Source organism: Trichomycterus rosablanca, chromosome 16, assembly GCF_030014385.1.
Source record: "Trichomycterus rosablanca isolate fTriRos1 chromosome 16, fTriRos1.hap1, whole genome shotgun sequence".
Lineage (NCBI taxonomy): Eukaryota > Metazoa > Chordata > Actinopteri > Siluriformes > Trichomycteridae > Trichomycterus > Trichomycterus rosablanca.
In genome coordinates, this window is record NC_086003.1 from 11,487,171 (window position 1) to 11,514,758 (window position 27,588).

Consider the following 27,588-nt stretch of genomic DNA (forward strand, 5'->3'; position numbering starts at 1 on the left):
ATACGGAAGAAAACCCTCATCAATAAACACAACTTATCTTTGCATAAACAAATGCAAGTCAAGACTTTATGTGACAAAGCATGATCTATTAATCAACAACACACCAAAACACTATTAACTTATCTGACCTTAAGAGATTAGAACTAAAGTTATAACAAACAAACAAAAAGCACAATGGAACTAGAGTTTATCATCTCTCAGTTGGTGGTAGAATAAAGTCTCAACCTTAAACCTAAGGTGTGTGAAAAAAGGACAATTCAAAATCACCTTGGTGTGAAAATAATGTGTAGATGATTTAAATTAGTAATAATAAAAGATCAATTAAGTTTAGCATGAGACTTAGACACCCCTATTTTTCACAGAAATTAGAAATTAGAAGTTTAAATTAGAAATTAGATTAGGACTACAACTAGTTTTTACTTTAAATTAAGGCTTTATGAGTTAAATGATGAAGTGAATAGACAAAGAAAATAAATTATGTATTTTGAAGGATTTTTTTTTTACTTTTTACTTTTTAATACTACTGATCTCAAAACCTACTGCTAGTCTGTATGATGTAAAATTGGGTTACAACATGATTCAATCATTGGGACCTTCATTTGCTTCAGATTAGATGTATTATATAAACACCACCTGAAAATGTGTTCAAGATGTGTTGCAACCATCAAAAACTAAGAGAGAGGAGTACTGTCCAAAAGTTCCAAACTTATGGTGCAGCAGCAAACCTACCTGGCTGTAGAAAAAAGCCCAAAGTCTCATACAGAAGCCTTAGCAATCTAATCAGGACTACAAAGAAAAAAACCCAGTATTATTGTAAAAATCTTACAGGATGACCTGACATGATAAAGCCTAGGACAAATTTGTCAGTAGCAACCAAAACAAGATGACCAAACAACCAAGGACTTTTTTGGCTGAACTCTATGATGCACGTCACTCTTGACACAGAAGCACATGAATCACTTGGTTTCCAACATTATTTTATTGTTATATATTATTTTTTGTTAAATTATATCAGCCCACTACTGCTGGTATCCAGGGCTTAAATCCTGAGCAGTGCTACTGGTCAATCAGGTGCCATACATACAGACAAGTGTACATACAGACATGATTGGCTATGCCTGGGTATGCCTGAACCACTGCAACAATGACCTGGATTATGTCATGGTAAAATGTTAAAATGAAAAAAAAAAAAACAACAACAACAACAACCAGTTTAGGAAGGCTTTATCTTCATCTGCACATGCTGCATCATTTTTATGTTTCTTTTAGTCTTATCCCACACCTTGATAATACTATTATCCCTTTTTGCTGAAGTGGAACGTGCTTCGTTCTGGTTCATGAACTTGTTTTTGAAACTATGTGGAAGTGTTTGGTCACAGAAAATAAAAACAGTTGTACTTAAAGTTGTGTTGCTACAGTTGACTATAAAACAAGATTTCTCAATGCTTCTATACATGTATCAACAATAAAACAACATACAACCCCAAATCAGAAAATGTTGGGACAGTATGGAAAATGCAAATAAAATAAAAATGCAGTGTTCCTTACATTTACTTTGACATGTTTTGTCTGCTCAACTTCATTTCATTTATTAATATACCTCCATTCCTGCATTTCAGGCCTGCAACACATTTAAAAAAAAGTTGGGATGGGGGCAATTTAGGGCTAGTAATGAGGTGAAAAAACTAAATAATGATGTGATGGCAGCATTAATATAGAAAAGTACATTGAGATCTTAGAGCAACATATGCTGCCTTCAAGACGTCATCTTTTCCAGGGACGTCCATGCATTTTTCAACAAGACAATGCAAAACCACATGCTGCACACATTACAAAGGCATGGCTGCGGAAGAAGAGGGTACGGGTACTGGACTGGCCTGCCTGCAGTCCTGACCTGTCCCCAATAGAGAATGTGTGGAGAATTTTGAAATGAAAAATGCTACAACGACGACCCCGTACTGTTGCACATCTTAAGACGTGTTTGCAGGAAGAAGGGAACAAAATAAAAGCTGAAACACTAAATCTCTTCGTATCCTCGGTGCCAAAACGTCTTTTAAGTGTGGTGAAAAGGAATGGCAACATTACAAAGTGGTAAATGCTTTACCGTCACAACTTTTTTTGAAATGTGTTGCAGGCCTGAAATGCAGGAAGGGATGTTTATTAATAAATGAAATGAAGTTGAGCAGATAAAACATGAAATATCTCAGGTTCATCCTGTCTGCAATCAAATGAAAGTCAAAGTAAATGTAAGAAACTCTGTGTTTTTTGTTTTTTTTGTTATTTGCATTTTACATGCTGTCCCAACTTTTTCAGATTTGGGGTTGTAGAATAATGACTAAATCTTTCACTTACTGGATAGTGCACCATCCCTCAGCTTTTTTCTGTGACAGTTAAATACCTCTGGGTATGACTGCCTAAACAGGCTCAGAATGGGAGATTTAAATTGCCAAAAAAAGTCTTGGAAAGGAAGCAGATTTGATTTGTTCTTAACAAAAACTATGAGGAAACATTTCCCATCAGACTTTTTTCAGCTTTTTCTTTTCCTCAGACTTAAATGAATAATGATGTTGAGTATGAATCTCATCTGCTGCTTAGTGTTTGCCCCTGAGACAAAAGGAGCCAGATCTCTCCATCTATCTTTCTTTATCTGAGTACAAAAACTGAAAAGTAAATAACAGTGTCTTAATTGGGAATAATAAATAAAGAATTATATTGCTAACTGTTTAGTGGCACAAAACGGTCATATTCATTTGGACAGAGAGGAAAAAAAGACTTTGCAGTATGGATTCTTCATGCCGAGCGTTAGACTTATGAGCTTTCTTTCTGAGTGTGTGTGTGTGTGTGTGTGTGTGTGTGTGTGTGTAAGTGTGTGTGTGCATAAAATATTTATTTTAATACAGAAATGCAGCTTGACTCATACACTTGTACATTCCCTGTGAGGAAGTGAAATATATGAAACTGTAAATGATATCTTTTTTTTCTTTTCTTCTTCTATGTCTCTGTCTATCCCTCACTTTTTCACTCAGGTTATTCGAGACTCTTCAGTCTCTGTTTTGGTCAGTGTTTGGACTGCTTAGCCTGTACGTGACCAATGTGAAAGCCCGGCATGAGTTCACCGAGTTTGTCGGAGCCACCATGTTTGGCACTTACAATGTTATTTCACTGGTGGTTCTGCTCAACATGCTTATTGCCATGATGAACAACTCCTACCAGCTCATCGCTGTAAGTCATTTTAAATAACTATAAAGAATTATAATTATACTCACTGACCACTCTATTAGACACTCCTACCTAGTTGGTCCACCTTGTAGATGTAAAGTCAGAGACGATCGCTCATCTATTGCTGCTGTTTGAGTTGGTCATCTTCTACATCTTCATCAGTGGTCACAGGATGCTGCCCACGGGTAGCTGTTGGCTGGATATTTTTGGTTGGTGGACCATTCTCAGTCCAGCAGTGACAGTGATGTGTTTAAAAACTCCATCATCACTGCTGTGTCTTATCCACTCATACCAGCACAACACACACTAACACACCACCATGTCAGTGTCACTGCAGTGCTGTTATCCACCACCTGCTCCAATAATCCAATAATACCTGCTCTGTGGTGGTCCTGTGGGGGTCCTAACCATTGACGAACAGCATGAAAGGGGGCTAACAAAGCATGCAGAGAAACAGATGGACTACAGTCAGTAATTGTAGAACTGCAAAGTGCTTCTATATGGTAGGTGGAGCTGATAAAATGGACAGTGAGTGTAAAAACAAGGAGGTGGTTTTAATGTTATGGCTGATCAGTGTATACATATATATATATATTGTTTATTGTCTTTTTATGATTTGCTTTGCTCTTGGGTGGGTTGTTCTTGGGTGTGATGTTAAAGCGGTTGGATGAAAATAAAATAAAGTTAAATAGATGGACAACATAAAGCACACATCAATTCAGAAAACATGAATGTCACATATTTAATTCTACACTAACATAGAACTGAGTTCTGGTGACTCAAAAGGGCATAAAATAATCTACACTTTTTAAACACATATTTATTTATTAAATGACCTCTAATGCCTGATTGTGGCATAGCTATCATGGAAGACCTCACTCTAATCAGCAGAGAACTGCTTCATTGAATTAATTAGAAAATCAGTCTCATTAATTTATTAGGGGTCAAGCTTGCAGGACTGTGCATGGTATATGCCTAATGCACTATGAAATACACGAGGTGGAGGAGGATAATTGATACTCATGCTATCTATGCCCAAACAATAAACCGTCTTTTATGCCTTAATTCAAAATTAGTGTCAACTGGGCATTAAAAAAATACCTAACTTCAGTAGATTATTTGCATCAGTGTCTCACAAATCATACCAATATATAACATAATAATAGAACAGCACATTTATGTACACATTTACTTTTACTTTATTTACTTAGCACAGTAAATAAAGACATTTGGCACAGTAAAGTGCCAAATGTCAAGTCAAATTTATTTGTATAGTGCTTTTTACAATGGACATTGTCTCAAAGCAACTTTACAGAATCCAGGACTGACAGACCAAAAACCCCTGTTGAGCAAGCGGAGGGCAATAGTGGCAAGGATGAACTCCTTTACATTTACAGGAAGAAACCTTGAGAGGAACCAGACTCAGCAGAGACCCATTCTCCTTACATATAATCTCAGAATTATATGTAATAAAAAATACTAATAATAAAAAATAGAATACAATTTTAAATAAACAGGTGGCTAAATATATGCAACCCCAAATCAGAAAAAGTTGGAACAGCATGAAAAATGCAATAACAAAAACCCTGACAGAGTTTCTTACATTTACTTTATTTCATTGCAGACAAAATGAACCTGAGATATTTCATGTTTTGTCTGGTCAGCTTTATTTCATGTATTATTATACAGCCATTCCTGCATTTCAGACCAGCAACACCTTCCAAAAAAGTTGGGACAGTAAAGCATTTACCACTTTGTAATGTTGCTATTCCTTTTCACCACACTTAAAAGAAGTTTTGGCACACAGCCATTTTTGTGTTTCAGTAAGGGATTGTTGTATTTTTCGTTTCAAAATTCTCCACACATTCTCTGTTGGGGACAGGTCAGGACAGCAGGCAGGCCAGTCTGGTACCTGCACCCTTTTCTTAAGCAGCCATGCCTTTGTAATGTTTGCAGCATGTGGTTTTGCATTGTCTTGTGGAAATTTGCAATGATATCCCTGGAAAAGATGTTCTTTCCGGCATTAATGACACCATTACAGAATTGTAAATTACCTTTACCAAGGGCACTGACACATCCCCATACATGACAGACCCTGGCTTTTTGAAGCACACAGTGTTTATTTCTTTTAAAAAAGACCTGAAATACTGAGTAATCTGACCACAATACACATTTCCACTGTGTGATGGTCCATCCCCGATGCCACTAAACCCAGAGAACTCGACGCCATTCTGGACATGGTTAACATAAGTAGCATGTGAACGTAACTCTATATTGTAGTGCATGACAAAGGTTTGCTAAAGTAATCCCTTGCGTAAATGATAAATGATCATGATCATGATTTTTAACGCAGTGCCGTCTGAGGGATGGCGGATCACAGTTTTTTTAGCTTAGGTATGCTTTCTTGTTCTTTATGCACTGAAATTTGAATTGTTTCATGATATTTATATGCAAAAATCTGCAAAAAATATGCAAATCCCTTCTGATCTTTTTTTGAGGTACATTGTTTTTAAACATTTCAATAATTTCTTATGCATTAATTGACAAACTGGAGATTCTCGGCCCATCTTTGCTCCTTAAAGACTTTTGTGGATGCTGCTTTTGTTCCAAAACATGATCACAATCACCTTTTAATATCACATGTTTTAAATCACATCATTATATACTTTTTTACTTTCCTACCAGCCCTAAATTGCCCCGTCCCAACTTTTTTTGGAATGTGTTGCAGGCCTCAAATGCAGGAATGGAGGTATATTAACAAATGAAATGAAGCTGACCAGACAAAACATGAAATATCTTGGGTTCATACTGTCCGCAATAAAATAAAAGTCGAAGTTAATATAAAAAAAACCACTGTGTTCTTTATTTGCATTTTTGCACTGTCCTAACCTTTTCTTATTTGTTGTGGTTGTATTAATTTGGCCACCTTTTTATTTACGATTGTCTTCTTTTTTGTTAAGGGATTTTTGGCCACAATATTGTTCAGTTTGCAGCTTGGGTTATATTTCCTCTCTTGCAGGTGTGTGAGATTTCTGTGAGGTACATTTCAGTCCTTATGCAAGAGTCATGACAGAAAGTAAAGCAATTTAGGAAACTTCAAAAGAGTTCTAAAAAAGAAAGGTCCTCTAAGTAAAGTCATGTGCATGTTAATATTTACACTAGTCTCTGTATATATTCCATGTATGCAAACCTTTGGGATAAACAATAAGCCTATTGTTTTATCTATCGCAGAGAGACAAACACCGTTCATCTGGATAAATTATCATTTGCTCTTGATGTGTTTACCATTATTATAAATAGAGCATGCCATTACTCAGAAAACCAATTACAGGGTACTGATGAGTCACTGTAAGGTGTTTTGAGCATTTTCCATTACTGAGCCTCTGCTTAGGCAGCATAAACAATGAAGCACGTTTACTTCTGTGCTGGAGGGTGTTTTGGGAGAGCATATATTAATCATGCTCAGCCTTTAATTGAACTTGAAAACGAGCTATTATCAAAATATACAAACATGTATTCTGACCAACAGTTTATACCATCAAAAGTGTCAAAAGAGTCACTGCATGAGGTCAATTTTGGTTTTAAAAATATTGTCTCACAGGGTTTTGGGTAGGGTAAAGGCACCTATTAAGACACACACACACACACACACACACACACACACAGCTGTATAATGAACAACAATATGTATGCAGTACATAGTGATCTCAAAATCAATCATGAAAGGTGCTGTATACAGTACAAATCTATTTCTGAGTAATGTATAGAAGTACCCTGAGAAAACCCTTATGGATACAAGAAGAACATGCAAACTTCCTTATAGATGATGCCAAAAAGTACAAATGTAACCCAGATTTTCAGTACTCATATTACTGGTCGGCAGCCCCTCTATAAGAGGCACCAATGTGCTAATAAATAATAGGATTTATCAAAATTACATCAAGAAAAACAGTACATAACGTTTTATTTCACATCGTACACCTATTCCTTCAGTAACCTGATGAGGCTTGTGGTTCTACCCAGGCTTGACTTATTTACTTACTTACATATAGTATATTGGGGCAATTTAGAATAGCCAGCTTCTTTATGTCTTTGGAAGTGGAAGAAAAAAGAAGTACCTAGAAAAAATCCACACTTGCCATTTAAGCCAAATATGCTCTTTTACAGCTCCACATCAATGTGTTTAAATGATGAACTTATGATTTTCACAGATTACTTTTACTGCAATGTACAGTCATTCTGATTATCATCAGCATTTTAATTTTTAAATTTTACCTTAATAATGATATTTACGGGCACCCAGGTGGCGCAGCGGGATATTCCGCTAGCACACAGCACTAAGATTCTGAACTCCTCAGTTCGAAACTCGGTGTTGCCACCGGTCGGCTGGGCACCATCTGGCGGGCATAATTGGCAGTGCCTGCAGCAGATACTGATTGACCACCATATCTGCAGGGTGGGGGCCGGACTATGTGTGGGTGGGTGGGTCTTCATACGCTGTGTAAGGACCCTGATTGGCGGAAGAGACACCTGTGCAGAATGCAGGGGCGAGAAGAGGAGGGCTGTGCATGTGTCAAAAGAGGCGTGTACAGCGACATGCTCTCCTTGGATGCAATCTGGCATCTCTCAGCAGCGGAAGACAAAAATTTAGTGCGCTGAATCGGGAGGAAAATGGGGAGAAAATGCATTTAAAAAATAATAATAATGATATTTACCACCAAAATAGAAATTTCCTGCATAAATTGCACATTGGCATCATTTGTGTGTGCAGTAAAAGAAAAAGTTACAGTTTAGCACACTCGAAGGAGGGTGCTCACTTAACCTTTCTGTGAACATTAGTATTGTCAGATGAAATAGGAAGAACCATTCATCCAGATACCAGAACAATTACAACTTATAATAGGGGGACTTACCTATTATCAGTTTAATTTTAACTTTATTTTGTTTCATGCAGTATTTTTAATGTTTAAAGAAGTGTTCATGCATTGGAAGGTGAAATATGCAAAACAGCAAAATGGTAAAGAAAAGAGTTAATTTTTTAAACAAATTACAAACCCCATTTCCAGAAAAGTTGGGACACTTTCTAAAAAATACAATAAAAACTGAAATCTGTTATTTGTTAATTTATTTAACCCTCTATGGTACGCATTATGATACCAATGAGGAAAAAAATATTTGTGATATTTTTCCTTCTTAAAATTGGTCACTATAACAATATCAAAAAACATTTTAATTATTTTTAAATGTATTTAGTTTTTAAAAGTTTGTTGCCTCAAGGCAACATCGTACCATAATGGACAAATTGAAATATTTTATATTTTCATGCAGAAAAAAGAAAAAGATTTATTGAAAACATCAATGTCTTTTACCAAACACTTGAACAAACATATTTATCTAGTTTTCAATGTATTACACATTTCATATTTAATAAAACATCACATTTCACATCCATCTGTTGCTCTCAGGCAACATTGTACCATCGTGGAACACAAATATAACCAAATAATCATATCATCAAATTATCGTATCAAAACATTTCAATCAGATGTTTTTTCAAGGTAAAACATTAAAAACCACAATAACCTCAACCTAATATACACCTTATCCTTACAAGAATGCACATACACACACAAGGACCTGCATGTACATACACAACATCTCCTAATGGCCCTCACTGCTTATGAAAGTTGAGGAAGCAATTCCTCTCAATAGAAAAACACAGGTAAGTAGCACATTTTGAGCACTGCACTTTTACAATGCCTGAACAACCTGGGTTTTTGCATCATCTTCATCCTCATCTCTATCCTCATCTCCATCTTCACTCTCACTCTCTCCCTGCCGGATTGTCACTATGACCTCATCTTCCTCATCACTATATAACATCTCATTCTCACTCTCATCAACTGGAAGTACCACCTGTTCTTTATACCCTTTTTAAGTGCCATAGAAAACTTGCAGATTCATCTTCTGTATTAAAACATAATAAGTGTAAATGTAGTATTTGAATTACATATTTTTATAAATGCATTACAAAATCTTATTCATGGCACATACATGTAAACAGTTCTAGACCTGGTATGGCCTTATGCAATTATGGTATTCTATTATGGTACAATGTTGCCTCGAGGCAACATGCAGGTTTTTGTAATTTCCTATGACATATTTGATGGTATGTCATGTAATGTTTTTGAAAATACTTCTTTATTTACCAGTGAAGGTGAGTCGGATTTTTTGTTGGTGATTATCTGGATTACAATGTGTGAAAAATGCACTTTTTATTAGAGAGAATACAGGGCTGTCTGTCATGCTCACATGTGCTGAAAGATGAAGCAAAATTGACTTCTGTGGGTCATGCGACCACTTTTTTGCATTTTCATTGGTTAGTCTTTGAGTTACCCTCCCCTGAGATAGCAATGATCAATTAAATGGGTGTCTACTTTTATTTTAAAAAGCTAAAATAGGCTATGTTGCCTGGAGGCAACACGGTACCATAGAGGGTTAAATTTGTATTTAACAGACAAAGGACAAAGATTTCCAGGGTTTTCGGTGACAAACTAAACTCTATTTGTTAAATATAAACACATGTAGAAATTAATGCCTGCTACACACACATTAAAGCTAAGACAGAGACATGCTTTGCATTTGCACTCTCTATCTATGAAGCCAGGCTTTTGTAGCACTTGCAGAATAAGACTTGCCATTGTCTTGCTGAAATGGCTATAAACTTTATGAAGCATATGTCTACAATCAAGTTGGTTAGCCAAAACATTAAAAATAATTTATTTCTATTTTGATCAGTTAAATAATGGCTCCAAATACTCATATTTTAGTTTAAATCACATATTTTATTTATTTATTTATTTATTTATTTATTTATTTATTATATATATATATACAGTGTATCACAAAAGTGAGTACACCCCTCACATTTCTGCAAATATTTCATTATATCTTTTCATGGGACAACACTATAGACATGAAACTTGGATATAACTTAGAGTAGTCAGTGTACAACTTGTATAGCAGTGTAGATTTACTGTCTTCTGAAAATAACTCAACACACAGCCATTAATGTCTAAATAGCTGGCAACATAAGTGAGTACACCCCACAGTGAACATGTCCAAATTGTGCCCAAATGTGTCGTTGTCCCTCCCTGGTGTCATGTGTCAAGGTCCCAGGTGTAAATGGGGAGCAGGGCTGTTACATTTGGTGTTTTGGGTACAATTCTCTCATACTGGCCACTGGATATTCAACATGGCACCTCATGGCAAAGAACTCTCTGAGGATGTGAGAAATAGAATTGTTGCTCTCCACAAAGATGGCCTGGGCTATAAGAAGATTGCTAACACCCTGAAACTGAGCTACAGCATGGTGGCCAAGGTCATACAGCGGTTTTCCAGGACAGGTTCCACTCGGAACAGGCTTCGCCAGGGTCGACCAAAGAAGTTGAGTCCACGTGTTCGGCGTCATATCCAGAGGTTGGCTTTAAAAAATAGACACATGAGTGCTGCCAGCATCGCTGCAGAGGTTGAAGACGTGGGAGGTCAGCCTGTCAGTGCTCAGACCATACGCCGCACACTGCATCAACTCGGTCTGCATGGTCGTCATCCCAGAAGGAAGCTGACGCACAAGAAAGCCTGCAAACAGTTTGCTGAAGACAAGCGGTCCAAGAACATGGATTACTGGAATGCCATGTGGTCTGACGAGACCAAGATAAACTTGTTTGGCTCAGATGGTGTCCAGCATGTGTGGCGGCGCCCTGGTGAGAAGTACCAAGACAACTGTATCTTGCCTACAGTCAAGCATGGTGGTGGTAGCATCATGGTCTTGGGCTGCATGAGTGTTGCTGGCACTGGGGAGCTGCAGTTCATTGAGGGAAACATGAATTCCAACATGTACTGTGACATTCTGAAACAGAGCATGATCCCCTCCCTTCGAAAACTGGGCCTCATGGCAGTTTTCCAACAGGATAACGACCCCAAACACAACCTCCAAGATGACAACTGCCTTGCTGAGGAAGCTGAAGGTAAAGGTGATGGACTAAACCCAATTGAGCACCTGTGGCACATCCTCAAGTGGAAGGTGGAGGAGTTCAAGGTGTCTAACATCCACCAGCTCCGTGATGTCATCATGGAGGAGTGGAAGAGGATTCCAGTAGCAACCTGTGCAGCTCTGGTGAATTCCATGCCCAGGAGGGTTAAGGCAGTGCTGGATAATAATGGTGGTCACACAAAATATTGACACTTTGGGCACAATTTGGACATGTTCACTGTGGGGTGTACTCACTTATGTTGCCAGCTATTTAGACATTAATGGCTGTGTGTTGAGTTATTTTCAGAAGACAGTAAATCTACACTGCTATACAAGTTGTACACTGACTACTCTAAGTTATATCCAAGTTTCATGTCTATAGTGTTGTCCCATGAAAAGATATAATGAAATATTTGCAGAAATGTGAGGGGTGTACTCACTTTTGTGATACACTGTATATACATATATATATATACATATATATATACAGTATATATGTATATATATACTGTACATATATATATATATATATATATATATATATATATATATATATTTTTTTTTTTTTTATTTTTTTTTTTTTCTCTCTCCCCCTTTTAGCGCATCCAATTGTTCAGTTTGCATCGTGCTTCCTCTTTGTCTGTGAAGAACCCTGCCCTAACCCATATCCCCTCCAAAACATGGGCAGCAGCCGGATGCATTTTTGCCACCCACACATTGATGAGTTTGGCGCCACCCAGCGCTGCATGCGGAGAGACACACCCTTAGGGCACTCTTCCTCATCTCTGTGCAGGCGCCTCTAATCAGCCGGCAGAGGTCATAATCGCATTCTGACAGAGAGAGACCCACATCCGGTTCTTTGTCCCACCCCCCAACTGAGCAACCGGCCAATCGTTGCTCATACAGCCACTCAGCCTCGAACCGGTGAGGCAGAGCTGGATTCGATACGAGGTACTCAGAATCCAGCTCTGGTTGCAGCATGTCTTTTTACCACTGCGCCACCTGAGCGGCCACATATTTTAGTTTTATTGCATTTTACAGAATGCCTCTTTTCTGAAAATGGGGTTTAACATAATAATAATAATAATAATGCATAACAACAAGAACCAAAAATCCTTGTTCGTGCAAGGAATGTTGCATAAAAAAATTAGTTTAACTTGCTTATAATAGATTGGTGGGCCAAATTTAACTAAATTAAAAAAGAAAACTCTTTAGAAAGAACTAGAAAAGTGTTATTATGTTATATAACAAAAAAAGCCATGAGGCTATATAATGTTAAAAACTCTTATTTTTTCTGTTTTCCTTGTCCACAATTAGGATCATGCAGACATCGAGTGGAAGTTTGCCCGCACCAAGCTGTGGATGAGCTACTTTGATGAGGGGGGTACACTTCCCCCTCCATTCAACATCGTCCCCAGTCCCAAGTCAGTGTGGTACCTGTGTGTTTGGCTGCATAGCCGAGTTTGTGGCAAAAAAGAGCCAATCCCTGAGGAACAGCACAAGCACGACAACCTCAAAGAGTTCACGGTATGAAAAAGCTATTTTACTGACAGATGTTTGTGGTGTTTGCTTGGTCAATAGCTAGCAGGTAAAGATATAAAGATATAAAGCGCAATAGCATGTATACAATGAAGACAAGTTCATCCTGGACAAGATGCGAGAGAGTCTGTCGCAGAATGACAGACTCACATATTTACTCAAGTTAGTGCAGTGCAAATTTATAATTCTATTTCATGTTTTTGGAAACCAAAGTACCCCTGCTGAGTACTCATCGGCAGTGGTTCAAGAAGGGACAAGCAACTAACTGCCAAGAGATTGTTGGGCAGCTAAAATGCTTTGAAGCCAGAGGACATAAAGGTTATGGCACCTGGTATGGACCAACAGATGTGCTACTGTGACCCAAATTGCAGATTATTTTAATAATGGTGATGAGGTGAATATGTCACAACACATAGTGCATAAAATCCCACTGTATATTGGGCAGTGTAGTTGTGTAGCTGTGTGTCCTGGTACCAGATGTCTTTTGGAGTCCATGTCTCGATGGGTCATTGTTGTTTTGATAACACATTAGGCTGATGGCCCTACTGTTTTGGTCATCAGTGTACATGCATTTGCATTTATCAATTGTCCTCTTAGATTAATAGAAGCCATGTTTACAAATTACATACAGTTGTTGTCTTTTTTTTTTTGTGTGCATTTTTCCCAGTTTCCCTCCCAATCTAGTCGTATCCAATTACCTGATTACATTACGCTTCCTTTCTACTGATGTTGATCTCTACCCTGGTTGAAGAGAGCTGTGACTAACACACGCCCCCTCCGTCACATCTTTTCACCTGCATGAGGCGAGTTCATATGCGGATTAGCTTTGTGTACGGAGATAAACGCATTATCCCTCGACTGCAGGCGCCATCAATCAGCCAGCAGAGTTATGAGGTCTCGTCCGGTATGAAGTATGAAGCCTTTTATTACGCATTTTTTCCCTTTTTCTCCCGATCTTTAGCTCGTCCAATTTTTACCCAATTGCGTTATGCTTCCTCTCTACTGGTGCTAACCGGCTTAATACCCCACCCCTATATGAACAATAGGCCAATCGTTGTTCATGTGGCCGCTCAGCCCAGCCGGGTGGCAGAGCTAAGATTCGATATGAGTTATGTTTTCAAAATCCCAGCTCTGGTGCGCTAGTGTGTGTTTTCACCTCTGTGCCATCTGAACAGCCTGAAGCCATTTTTTGAATGAAAAATGTGTAGTGTGCATTACAGTCGTGCAGCAGATAACGTTTGTGCTGCAAAGGGTTGTTTGGATCTAGGTTTAAGCCTTGCCTTTAGTCACTGTCTGTAATGAATTTAAAATGTTTAAAATGAGGGTTTCCTCACACCTCCAGAAACATGAAAAATGTCCCTGACTACTCTAAATAGCCCCTAGTTGTGAATAAGTGAGTAAATGAGTGAGAGTGTGACGTCCAAATAGACTGTAGTGGTATAAATCAGAAGGAATAATGGTCTGGTGTGGTTTGGACTGTTTTAGCTGGGCCCTTATTTCCAGTAAATGCACACATTATGACCTGACCATGAGCTTGTTAAACACCCCATTTCCAAACAACGTACCTTAATATAAAGTTGACCTGATTTTAATAACAATACTGTAATACATAATTGTCATGTCATCCCTACATGCTTGACAAAACACATACAGAAAGAGCATGCAAAAACTGTGCTTGAAGAATAAATGTACTACCCCTGTGAAAAATATTTTAGACCAGATAAATGCTAAACTTTTCTCTTGGGAATAAACCGATTATTCCTAAGATTCACAAAGTATAAACTTGCACAGGCTAGCATCATGCTAGAAAAAGTTTTGCAGTTACGAAATAAACAACCTTGAACCCACAATACAGGTGCATTGGGCTCTAGCATGTTTGGGTTTTTGGTGGCTGTCAACTGACAGGTGTGATGTTAACAACAGGACTAAGCTTGTTAATAAGTCCTAATATAAAGTTTGTCCCCCGTTCTGCTGTCATTGCCCTCATACTTGACCGTTTTTTTATACAATGTTTAAGTTATCCAGACTGTTGGTAAACAAAGAATCTTTAAAGCATGATGCCTCCTTGACCATGGTTCAGTGGCACAGTGGTAGCCTAGTGGATAGAGCTTTGGGCTGTCAATCCAAAGGTTGAGAGTTGGAATCTCAGCTCTGCCATGCAGCCACTGTTGGGCCTTTGACCCTTAACCCTCTCTACTCTAGGGGCGTCGTACAATGGCGAAAAACAAATTTCACTGTATTATACACCTGTATATGAATGAATGGAAAATAAAGGCATTCAGGCATGGTTAGATGTTAGATGATGATGATGTTTGGTTATGTAGTTCTGTGCATTTCAGTCAACTCCTCTGTAAAGTCTCTACAAAAGATAGTTGTATATACAAACTTGTTCAGCATTTGTGCAAAAGTGTACAGCAGTGTTTTAGAAAGCATACAATTAATTAATAGACAAAGTCTAGAGTTTTAAAGGTTTCATTCAAGATTTTCATTACCCTTGGGTTACATCCTTTAACACTGCATGTTGTACTCATGGTGTAATCCCAGAATGACATTCACGTTTAGCTAAAAGAGGAACGCTACTATGTTTTTTGTACTATGTATTTTGTGTACCTACAGCAAATTGTCTCAAAGAAGCTTTGCCACTTACCAGGTCTATAAAGGTCTATACATTTATAAAGGTCAAGCGTAGGGTGACAGTGACATAGAAAAATCTTTATAGAAAAAATATAATTGAAATATATAATATATACACCGATCAGCCATAACATTAAAACCACCTCCTTGTTTCTACACTCACTGTCCATTTTATCAGTTCCACTTACCATATAGAAGCACTTTGTAGTTCTACAATTACTGACTGTAGTCCATCTGTTTCTCTGCATGCTTTGTTAGCCCCCTTTCATGCTGTTCTTCAATGGTCAGGACTCTCCCAGGACCACTACAAAGCAGGTATTATTTGGGTGGTGGATCATTCTCAGCACTGCAGTGACACTGACATTGTGGTGGTGTGTTAGTGTGTGTTGTGCTGGTATGAGTGGATAAGACACAGCAATGCTGATGGAGTCCACCAACCAAAAATATATCCAGCCAACAGCGCCCCGTAGGCAGCCTCCTGTGACCCCTGATGAAGGTCTAGAAGATGACCAACTCAAACAGCAGCAATAGATGAGTGATCTCCTCTGACTTTACATCTACAAGGTGGACCAACTAGGTAGGAGTGTCTAATAGAGTGCAGAGTGAGTAGACATGGTATTTAAAAACTCCATCAGCACTGCTGTGTCTGATCCACTCATACCAGCACAACACACACTAACACACCACCACCATGTCAGTGTCACTGCAGTGCTAAGAATCATCCACCACCTAAATAACACCTGCTCTGTAGTGGTCCTGTGGGGGTCCTGACCATTGAAGAACAGCATAAAAGTAGACTATAAAAGTATGCAGAGAAACAGATGGACTACCGTCAGTAATTGTAGAACTACTAAGTGCTTCTATATGGTAAGTGAAGCTGATAAAATGGACAATGAGTGTAGAAACAAGGAGGTGGTTTTAATGTTATGGCTGATCAGTGTATATAAGCATTAGTGGGGAATATGAACAAATTCTGACTAATCCAATCTGCAGAAACAGGATGAAATTAAACGGTATGCAGTCATTGCATGATCCATTGCTCTGCAGCTAAAGCATGCAATTAGCATTTTTTTTACATTGGTTGACTTGCACCAGCTCCATGTCAAGATCTTTTGAATGATTTTGCAGATCTGCATGTTTTTCTCTTCATATAAAATAATCTACATAAACAAATACATTATTTAAATGTTATAAAAGGGAAAAAGGTAAAATACGAAGAATGCGTGGTTTGTGTAAACAGTGTGGCTGTTGCATGTCCGGCCTCAAGTCACTGTAGGCCAGAGGAGGTTGCTAGGCAACCATGCTCCAATGGAGCCAATGCCTCTGATATGACGTCTTCCCATCATCAGCTCAACTCCTCTGCCCGCAACATTTTTAATCTTTTTTTTCTGCCTTTGCTTTATGTCCCTCCCTTGCTAACTTGCACACCCACGTTCTCCCACACAAAGTGCACAGTTTTTGGGATCAGATAAATCGTTACATAAGGCTGCTGGGATTTATTTTGGAATACACAGAATGTAAGAGATGTGTTTTGAGTAAACAGAAGTCCTCCTATACTCCTGAAGCATTTTATTCCTGTTATGCATTCAGTTGTTGTGCAGTGTCTGTCGAGCTTCAGTGAATGTTCAGTGTTGTGATTTTGAAATCCAGAACTGCCAGATAATCACTACTGGTCCACTGATCAAGAGTCTAAGCATTCAGTTTTAATGATCATGTGGACTAGAATGTTGGCCAGATGAAAATGCACACTACAAGAATGCCGAATTATTGCATACATATGTGTAATGTCCTGACCTGCCATAACCACACTGGTAGTAGGTAGCAGGTAGTCGTTCACTCTGGACTACACTTCAATGTATTCCCTAAGCCTTACTAAATGCTATTTGCTACACTTTAAAACACTGATGCTCGCCTACAAAGCCAAAAATGGACCAGCCCAAAACTACCTTAGAGAACTCCCCGCTCTGTATTACACAACCTCCGTCCAAGTAGTGTCGCTCGCCTTGATCCTCCACCCAGAACTCAGGGAAGACAAGCATCAAGACTCTTTTCTGTACTAGCACCCAGGGAAATGTTTACTGTTGAAGTACTTCTGTAAGTCGCTCTAGATAAGAGCATCTGCTAAATGCCGAAAATTTTAATCTACAGCTGACCAGGGCAGCATTAGCAACTAACTGTGTTTAAACTTGACACTGTGTGCTTGATATTATGTAACAGTATGAAGTTTGGCTGAATTAGCTGTACAACCGTACTGTGTTGATTAATTAATAGAACTTATTTGTAAAATCACATGATAAATACTTTACTGGTCTTGTTTTGCAGGAACGGCATGCTGACAACCTTATTCAAAACCAGCAGTACCAGGTAATGCAATAATGTGACAGTTACTCAAATATTTGATATAAGGTATTTGGCTGTTATTGTTACTCGTGCTCATTTTCCACTGCACGGTACCTAGGGGCATAGTACCATATGTTGGGCCTTTGCCTTGTGCCCCCTCTCCCAAACTCACTATTGTTCATCCTAAACAAAACCACCACAAGTTAGTTGCTGGGTTAAGACTAACTTTGTTAGGTTATGACAGCAGGGTGACCACAAATGTAGCTTGTTAGCTATCTAGCTTACATTACAGCATATCTACTGATTGGGACACTTCAAGCTCATCTGTTTTCTGAAAGAAATGGGTCAGAGTTTCCTGACCGCTCTCTTTTTTACTGTTTTAGATTATCCTTACATTTTTGAAAGCCCGATTTTGGTTCCATTGTAGCCAGGTTTTTACTGCTAACAACTCCCAATTCAACAACATAGAAATTACACAATAGATCTGTTCTCAGGGAGGTCATATAACTTGTGCTTTTAAGAACACCACACACAAATAAACAAAATGTATCATAAAAGACACAGTTTGATATTATTTATTTAAAGTTTATTACTGATGGTACCCTATGGTATGGTACATTTCCAAGTGACATGTACTGAACTTCTTGACCAGGGACCAAGTATACCAAAGTATGCTGTATGGTGGGGCGAGGAACAATGCAGACCCTTACCAGGTCAAACTAAATCGTTACTGGTGTGAGTAAATACAATTCCCAAATCAGTAATGATGGAAAAAGACTGAATAATGATGTGATTTCAAACAGGTGATGTCAACAGGTGATTGTAACTGATCTCCAGTTTGTCAACAAATACATGAGAACATTATTGAAATGTTTAAAAACAATGTACCTCAAAGAAAGATTGGAAGGGATTTGCATATTTCTCCCTTTACAGTGCATAATATCATTAAATGATTCAAGGAATCGGGAGAAATTTCAGTGCGTAAAGGCCAAGGGTCTGTCATGGTATGGGGCTGTGTCAGTGCCCTTGGCAAAGGTAATTTACACTTCTGTGATGGCAGCATTAATGCATTGAGATCTTAGAGCAACATATGCTGCCTTCTAGACATCATCTTTTCCATGGATGTCCAGCATTTTTCAACAAGACAATACAAAACCACTTGCTGCACATATTACAAAGGCATGGCTGTGGAAGAAGAGGGTACGGGTACTGGACTGGCCTGCCTGTCTGCAGTCCTGACCTGTCCACAATAGAGAATATGTGGAGAATTTTGAAGCGAGAAATTCGACAACGACGACCCCGTACTGTTGCACACCTTAAGACGTGTTTGCAGGAAGAATGAGACAAAATAAAAGCTGAAACACTAAATCACTTGGTATCCTCGGTGCCAAAACGTCTTTTAAGTGTGGTGAAAAGGAATGGTAACATTACAAAGTGGTGAATGCTTTACTGTCCCAACTTTTTTTTGGAATGTGTTGCAGGCCTGAAATGCAGGAATGGATGTTTATTAATAAATGAAATGAAGATAAAACATGAAATATCTCAGGTTCTGCAATCAAATAAAAGTCAAAGTAAATTAACTAACCTACATCAGTACCTAACATTTCTGTGTGACTGATACATTTTCAGCAACAGGATACACAAACATTTTAAATACATTAAATACACAATATTAACTAGTACTAGTAACACATGTAATAATAATAATTGTTCTAACAATGCTTTGATAATTTGAAAATTGCCTTTCTGTAATCAAACTCTTTCCATAACTGAAGATCAGTTATTACTTCTGTGGAAGGATTTTGGCCTACTTTTTAGGAATTACAAGCCTAATTCCAAAAAAATTGCTTGTAGGTAAAATGCTGATGAAAAACAGAAGGCCTGGTTTAGGAAGAGCCACAGCTTTAAGAAGAGCAAACTGTTTTGAGAGTGTTATTGATTTGAAGCAAAGGCTTTTAATACTGATGCAACTGTGTAGCTTAGCTTATTTTTCCTAATCTCACACATGGACAAATAGGTTTTTTCTACAGTTTTGAATGCTACAGTCGGTTTAATCGATAGATAGATGGATGGATGGAAGGATGGATGGATTAGATAAGTAAGGTGCGTTTATACAGCATATGGTATGCAACAGAAAAACAGTATGTGTATCTATTCTTATAAACAATATATACAGATATATAAGAATAAATATAGAAATAAGGATATTGTTATAGTTATATATACTGTACATATACAATATAATTATATATATATATATATATATATATATATATATATATATATATATATATATATATATATATATATACAGTATAATAGAATCAGACATAGGTATGGATGAGTATAATAGTGGTAATATACGGATAATAATAACAGCACTATATGTAGATAAAATAATATAGATTATAACTGATATATACGTACATACAGGTATGAACACAAGAATTTAAATATAAAGAAGGAATATGTAGCCTTTGAAATGGCGGTACAAATGTGTGTTTGAGTTGTTGATTTGGTTTAACAAATTAATTGTTTGCGGAGCCACCTTTGATTTGTCCTTTACTGGGAATGCAAATGCATGCTAATACATGCTGGTAAAGATCTTCTGGCTAATGCATATGCCAGTAATAGCCCCAAACTGTTTCTAGTTCTCAGTAAATTGAAACTGTGTAATATGCATATATGCAAATAAATACCCTGCCTCCATTGTTAATAACTTAAGTATTATTATATTAGGTGCTTTGGGTGTCAGAGCTTTAGAAATGTGAAGTGAAATATTTTGTAAATATTTATTCATTGTTTTACCACCATTTTATCCTGATTAGGGATAAATGGGACAGATTAAATGGTGAAAAGCAGGAAGCACCTTGCACGGGTTGCCAGTCCACCACTGGGCGCGCGCACCCACACACACACACACACATACTCACATACTCACACACACCCACACACCCACACACCCACACACCCACACACACACCCACCCACACCCACACACACCCACACACACCCACACACACGCACACACCCACACACCCACACACACACACACACACACACACACACACACACACACACACACACACACACACACACACACACACACACACACACACACACACACACACACACACACACACACACACACACACACACACACACACACACACACACACACACACACACACACACACACACACACACACACACACACACACACACACACACACACACACACACACACACACACACCTATAATGCCATTTTCATTAGCTCAAATTATTCTGACTGAATGTCTTTGGGGCGGTACAGTAGCTCAGTGGGTAGCACTGTTGCCTCACAGCAAGGAGGTCCTGAGTTCAATCCTCAGGCTGGACGTTCCGGGTCCTTTCTGTGGGGAGTTTGCATGTTCTCCCTGTGTCCACGTGGGTTTCCTATGGGAGCTCCGGTTTCCTCCCACAGTCCAAAAACATGCAGTCAGGTTAATTGGAGACACTGAATTGCCCTATAGGTGAATGGGTGTGTCTGTGTGTATGTTTGTCTGCCCTGCGATGGACTGGCACCCCGTCCAGGGTGTTACTGTGTGCCTTGCGCCCATTGAAAAGCTGGGATAGGCTCCAGCAACCCCCCGCGACCCTGATTGGATAAGCGGTTAAGAAAGTGAGTGATTGAATGTCTTTGGAGTTGTGGGATAAAACAGCGCTACCTACTGCACAACTGTTCTGTCATTTTGTAAATATTATTTTATGAAAAGGTTGTAAGTAATTGTTCTTGATTTTATAATTAATTGTATTTTTAATTCAGGAGGTAATCAGAAACCTGGTGAAACGATACGTGGCAGCCATGATCCGCAGAACCAAATCAGATGAGGGGCTGACTGAGGAAAACTTCAAGGTTTGTGATTTTTTCTACGATACCAATGATCACTAAGATTTATCTCCTTTTATTTTTGGACTGACAAAATAAATGGGACATCATTTGCCTATTAGAAAACCCTGTGAGACCAGACAGTGTTCCACAAAGTCATCAAACCACAGTTACATTTATAACCCTCTGTTTCACTTTCTTTTATATGAGACCATCAGAGGCAGTATTCTTTATTACTGGAGCCCTGTAAACCCAATAGTCATTAGGGGTTTTGGTGCATAGCAGCACATCATGCCCAAATGACCAGATAGCACTTATAGTAGTGCTGATACAGGTCCTTTAGGAATTTTTTTAGACCAGCACAGTACATAGAGGTTGGAGACAGAAAACAAAACATTCTCAATCTATTTATTTTGAACTGTTAAAGGTAGAGTCCTATGCTTGTGATGGCCATGTAATACATGTCTGAGTCAAACAGTCCTATAGTAATAATTAGAATTATCCAAAAGTACATTTGGTGTGGACGACAAGCGCCATGCTGCTGCCACACCAATGTCTTTCCAAGCCATGCAAGAGGTGCAACATGGGAATTGTTAACTTGCACCATAAGAAACTGAAGAAGTTATTTGAAATCAAAGAGGCATCTTTGATTACCCAATGGATCATTATTTACTGCACCCTCCATTCTACTTTTTATTTCAGACCATCAGTGGTGGCATTCTATTCTAGTGATGTTTTATTTTTCTAGTTGAGAAATTGAAAAGGGAAGCACACGTTTCATTATAAGTGTCTCCTCAAGTAACCTTAAAAGATGGTCATGGCGCCCAAGTGGTGCAGCGGGATATTCTGCTAGCACACCAGCGCTGAGATTCTAAACGTCTCGGTTTGAAACTCGGCGTTGCATAATTGGCAGTGCCTGCAGCAGACACGTCTCTGCTAGGGCCGGATGACCGGACTATGTGGGTGGGGTCTTTAAACACTGTGTAAGGACCTTGATTGGCAGATAGAGAGGCTCCTGTGCAGAGTGCATAGGTGAAAAAGGGTTCCGCTGCGTGCGGGTCGGAGGAGGCGTGAGCAGCAATATACCCACCTCAACTGCAATCGGGGATCCCCCAGCAGCGGAAGACAAATTGACTACGCTAAATTGGGAGAAAATGGGAGAAAATACATAAATAAAATGAAGAAAAAAAAACCTTAAGAGATGGTCATGGCACCCAGGTGGTATAATCTGCTAGCGGACCAGCACTGGGATTCTGAACTCGAACCTCAGCTGTGCTACCAGTCGGCTGGGCGCCCTCTAGAGTTCATAATTGGCAATGCCTGTAGCAGACAAAATTGGCCATTAAAAGTCTGACGGGTGGGAAAAAGACCGGACTGAACAGTGGGTGGGGTCTTCGATGCTGTGTAAGGACTCTGGTTAGTTAGTTGAAATTTGAAGGATAAGATTACATTTCAGGAGCTATTCTATTTATTTTTGCTCTCTGTTCAGAGAAGGTGGGCAGCATCAAGATCTTGAATAACCCTTAAGCTGATGAATTAGATTTAGTAATGTCAAATGTGAAGCAGCCTGCTGCTGCAATTGTTGTCCCAGCCTGTATTTGCCTCTTATTGATTCCTTTTGATTCTATTACCTAAATAGTTTCTGTAATTAAGTGTTGTGGTTCATGTGGTTTGTTTTTACTTTAACTTAATTTGTATCTCTTTTATGGCCACTAAAGGAGCTCAAGCAGGACATCTCAAGTTTCCGCTATGAGGTCCTGGATCTGCTGGGCAACCGCAAGCCTCCGCGACGGACCTACTCCTCCAGCAGCGAAGCTACACAACCAGAGGCTGAGCCAGAAGATGACGAGAAACACACGGAAGAGAGGAAAAGAGGAGCGAGACGTGTAGGACGAGCACAGTCAAGTTCAAATTCATATTCTCAGTCAGACAAGCGGAAGCGTGAGGGCCAGTTTACTGTTTCAGCCCTGTTCCGTTCTATGGCAGGTCTGGAGGAAGTAGACGATGGACCGAAAAGCAATGGCTTGAAAAAAAGCAGGTGGTCACCCCCATCGTTTGTGAGGACGAGTGGCCGCTTACGACACTTCTCACGGTCCAAAAAGGACTCGCTGCGGCGGTTGGGCTCACTGTTTCGGCGTGTAAACGGACACGTGGCTGAAACGCGTTTAAAAGGGCCTTCTTCACAACAGCAGCTCACATACAGTATTTCAGATGGAGTTTTGCAGCCGCCGACATCCTGGCGAGACACAGGGGCTCTACCCACTAACCAGATAACAAGTAAGATGTATCTGCACACTCTCGGAGTGGAGTCTGGAGACATAGACAAAAGTCAAACACAGTTGATGTCCAACAAATCAAATGACACTGACAACATTCTGTTAAGGCCCCCTGGCCTGCATGGTGCTTCCAGCCTAAGAGCCTCCAGTTCCCGCTTGCTTTCCTCCAGTGAGGATCTCTGTCAGGGCTTTGCAGGACCATGTGACAGTCTTGACTCATCCTATTGGGAGCAGGAGGAGTCCATTACTACACAGCTTTAGAGGCAGAGACTCTCATTGGCTGATGAAGCATAGGCCGTAATGAGCAAGGCTGGCCTACCAAGACTGTTTAATGGGCCAAAATAACAGTACTATTCTCAATATTTGCAATGGACAGCACTCCTAAATATATTCTATATGCTTTATTATGGCAAATATAATTAGCAAATAAGTAGTCTTTAAATGCAGTATTGGGAATGTTAAGACTTAAGTTTTCAGCAATATGGGAGCATTTGTGCATCTATGACTCTAATGCAATGCTAATTTTAATGTCAGTTACACACTTTTTGCAGCATATTCCTGTCAGTACACCAGTTGTTATTCATTTAGTTACCTTTGATTGGCTTTGAAGCACAACAAAACAATTAAAAATGTAAGTAAAGCATTTGGGAAAGAGAATTCTGCTTATTTGACCTAACAGCTAAAATTGTACCTCTGAATGTTTTGATAATCTGGCCACATGTTATATATTAGGTGTTAGCAGCATCTCTAACAGTGCCAAAATGCTCATTGGTAAACTGTTTTCCCTTTGATCGTTCACCAGCATTTGGCATGTTTCACTTCAGAGAGCTTTATGTAAAGCTTCCTGTCATCAGGGTGTCAGATAATGATCATAAAACAAGACTTTAGTGTAAGAAGTGACATTTCTGAGAGGACATAAGAGGTAACCCTACTGACATTTCATGCCAAATTCCATGCAAATAAAGATATGCATCTAAATTACATCTGCATGTAATTCATGTGTTAGAAGTTTCTATAAAGGTAAATAAGCATGTTTCAGCCGACACATTAAGTAGTTTAACATTACACCCAGGTTTAAGATGGGCCAACACAAATAAACCATGGACTAAAACCCCATGAACTAGTCTAAGATGACTACAAAATGACTACAAAAATTAATAAAAAAAAAAAAAAAGATCTTAAAAAAAAAATTATATATGAATGTGCTAAAATGTTTCAGTGACTTATAGCCTGATATAGTTCAGTGATATTTTGATCTAATTTATCCCATGTCAATAATCGATTGATAATTTTCAGCTTCTTTTGTGGACACTTTTTAAATTTCCTTTTGTAAAAAATTATTTTTCTACATTTTTTTGAGAATTTTTGTTACATTGTTTACATCTCAAGGCAAGTTTATAGTTTATACCATGATTTGCTTTGGTATTAACTTGCATATTTCCCCACATGGTTATAAGTATTAAATATGATAGTCAAAGCCAACAAGAACAAGGGATTTTTAATATCTTATATATTTTGCATGAATTTCATTTGACAAGTTCTTAGAATTGTTGGTTAAACTATAAAGAAATGTTGTTTAAGCTTCCCACATCTTGCTTCAGAAATATATTATCTCAACAAATCGTCTTTTTCTGGTCTGTTTTATCATTAACAAACATACTGATGTTTGCTTACTTGGTTTTAGTTTGGGATGTTTCAATCTGATTTTTTTTTCAGTAACATTTTCAGTAAGATGCTAACAGCTCTTTTTAAGCATGGAATGCAGTGCACACAATACCAGCATGATTATAGCCTGCTTTATTATATTAGTGTTAGTCTAATTTAAACACATCTGTATAGGGCTTTTTACACTAGATTTTAAAGCAGTTTTGGCTAAGTAGTGGTTATTAAGTCTGAAATCTTTACTAAACAACTCAAGACCAGCAGTGAGTGGGGAGAAGGGGGAAAAGTCCTTTAGCATCTGGACAACAATTAGATTAAAAAACAAACATTAATTTAATTTAAAAAACAAGAAAGAAAAAAAAAACAATGAAAAAAAAAATGTTTTTCAGTTTGATTAAAGACATCAGTCAGACATCAGTTTCATTGGAAAAATAGAATTTAACTCAAGTCCTATGTTTACATTATCTCAGTCATCACAGTCAAAGCATACAATACAGGGTGAGTCAAAATTATGTTAACACTAATGGATCTATTCCCCATGAAATGTGTGTGGTACCTTTAAATGGTACTGTTGCTGTAACTGAGATAAACTAAAAGACTTTCACCTAATTAAGAATGCAACTGCATCTAAACTGCCTAATACAGTGGGGGAAATAAGTATTTGATCCCCTGCTGATTTTGTAAGTTTACCCCCTGACAAAGACTTGAACAGTCTATAATTTTTATGGAAGGTTTATTTTAAGAGAGAGACAGAATATCAACAAAAAATCCAGAAAAAAAACATTAAATAAAAGTTATAAATTAATTTGTATTTAATTAAGGGAAATAAGTATTTGATTCCCTACCAACCAGCAAGAATTCTGACCCCCACAGACCGATTATGTGCCCATGAGGCACACAAATTAGTCCTGTCCCTGTATAAAAGACTCCTGTCACAGAATCAGTTTCTTCCGTTCAAATCTCTCGACCACCATGGGCAAGACCAAAGAGCTATCAAAGGACGTCAGGGACAAGATTGTAGACCTGCACAAGGCTGGAATGGGCTACAAGACCATCAGCAAGAAGCTTGGTGAGAAAGAGACCACTGTTGGTGCGATAATTCGAAAATGGAAGAAATACAAGATCACAGTCAATCGCCCTTGCTCTGGAGCTCCATGCAAGATCTCACCTGGTGGGGTAAGAATGATTCTGAGAAAGGTGAGGTCAGTCCAGAATTACACGGGAGGAGCTTGTCAATGATCTCAAGGGAGCTGGGAGCAGAGAAATGCTGGATATGACCCCAAGAACACCATCCCCACCGGGCATTTCTTTGCCTCCAAACACGGCGAGTGGAGTTGATGCCAAAGAGCTCAATTTTGGTCTCATCTGACCATATCACATTCTCCCAAGCTTTCTCTGAATCATTCAAGTGTTCATTGGCAAACTTCAGACGGGCCTGTACATGAGCCTTCTTGAGCAGAGGGACTTTGCGGGCACTGCAGGATCTCAATCCATTACGGCGAAATGTGTTACCAATGGTTTTCTTGGTGACTGTGCTCCCAGCTCCCTTGAGATCATTGACAAGCTCCTCCCGTGTAATTCTGGACTGACCTCACCTTTCTCAGAATCATTCTTACCCCACCAGGTGAGATCTTGCATGGAGCTCCAGAGTGACAGTGATGGACTGTGATCTTGTATTTCTTCCATTTTTGAATTATCGCACCTACAGTGGTCTCTTTCTCACCAAGCTTCTTGCTGATGGTCTTGTAGCCCATTCCAGCCTTGTGCAGGTCTACAATCTTGTCCCTGACGTCCTTTGATAGCTCTTTGGTCTTGCCCATGGTGGTCGAGAGATTTGAACGGAAGAAAATGATTCTGTGACAGGTGTCTTTTATACAGGGACAGGACTAATTTGTGTGCCTCATGGGCACATAACCGGTCTGTGGGGGTCAGAATTCTTGCTGGTTGGTAGGGGATCAAATACTTATTTCCCTTAATTAAATACAAATTAATTTATAACTTTTAATGTTTTTTTCT

At 38.7% G+C, this 27,588-nt stretch overlaps 1 protein-coding gene across 1 annotated transcript in view; it reads left to right on the top strand.

Annotated features, from left to right (window-relative positions):
* trpc5a (transient receptor potential cation channel, subfamily C, member 5a) overlaps window positions 1-24,476 on the top strand; it is an 84,153-nt gene extending 59,677 nt beyond the window's left edge. Inside the window, exons 7-11 of the mRNA XM_063011290.1 lie at window positions 3,027-3,222; window positions 12,569-12,778; window positions 17,747-17,788; window positions 21,572-21,661; window positions 23,353-24,476. Coding sequence (XP_062867360.1) covers window positions 3,027-3,222; window positions 12,569-12,778; window positions 17,747-17,788; window positions 21,572-21,661; window positions 23,353-24,171 — 1,357 coding nt within the window. The 3' untranslated portion in view covers window positions 24,172-24,476. The remainder of the gene's footprint in view (window positions 1-3,026; window positions 3,223-12,568; window positions 12,779-17,746; window positions 17,789-21,571; window positions 21,662-23,352) is intronic.
* Window positions 24,477-27,588: the final 3,112 nt, after the last annotated feature.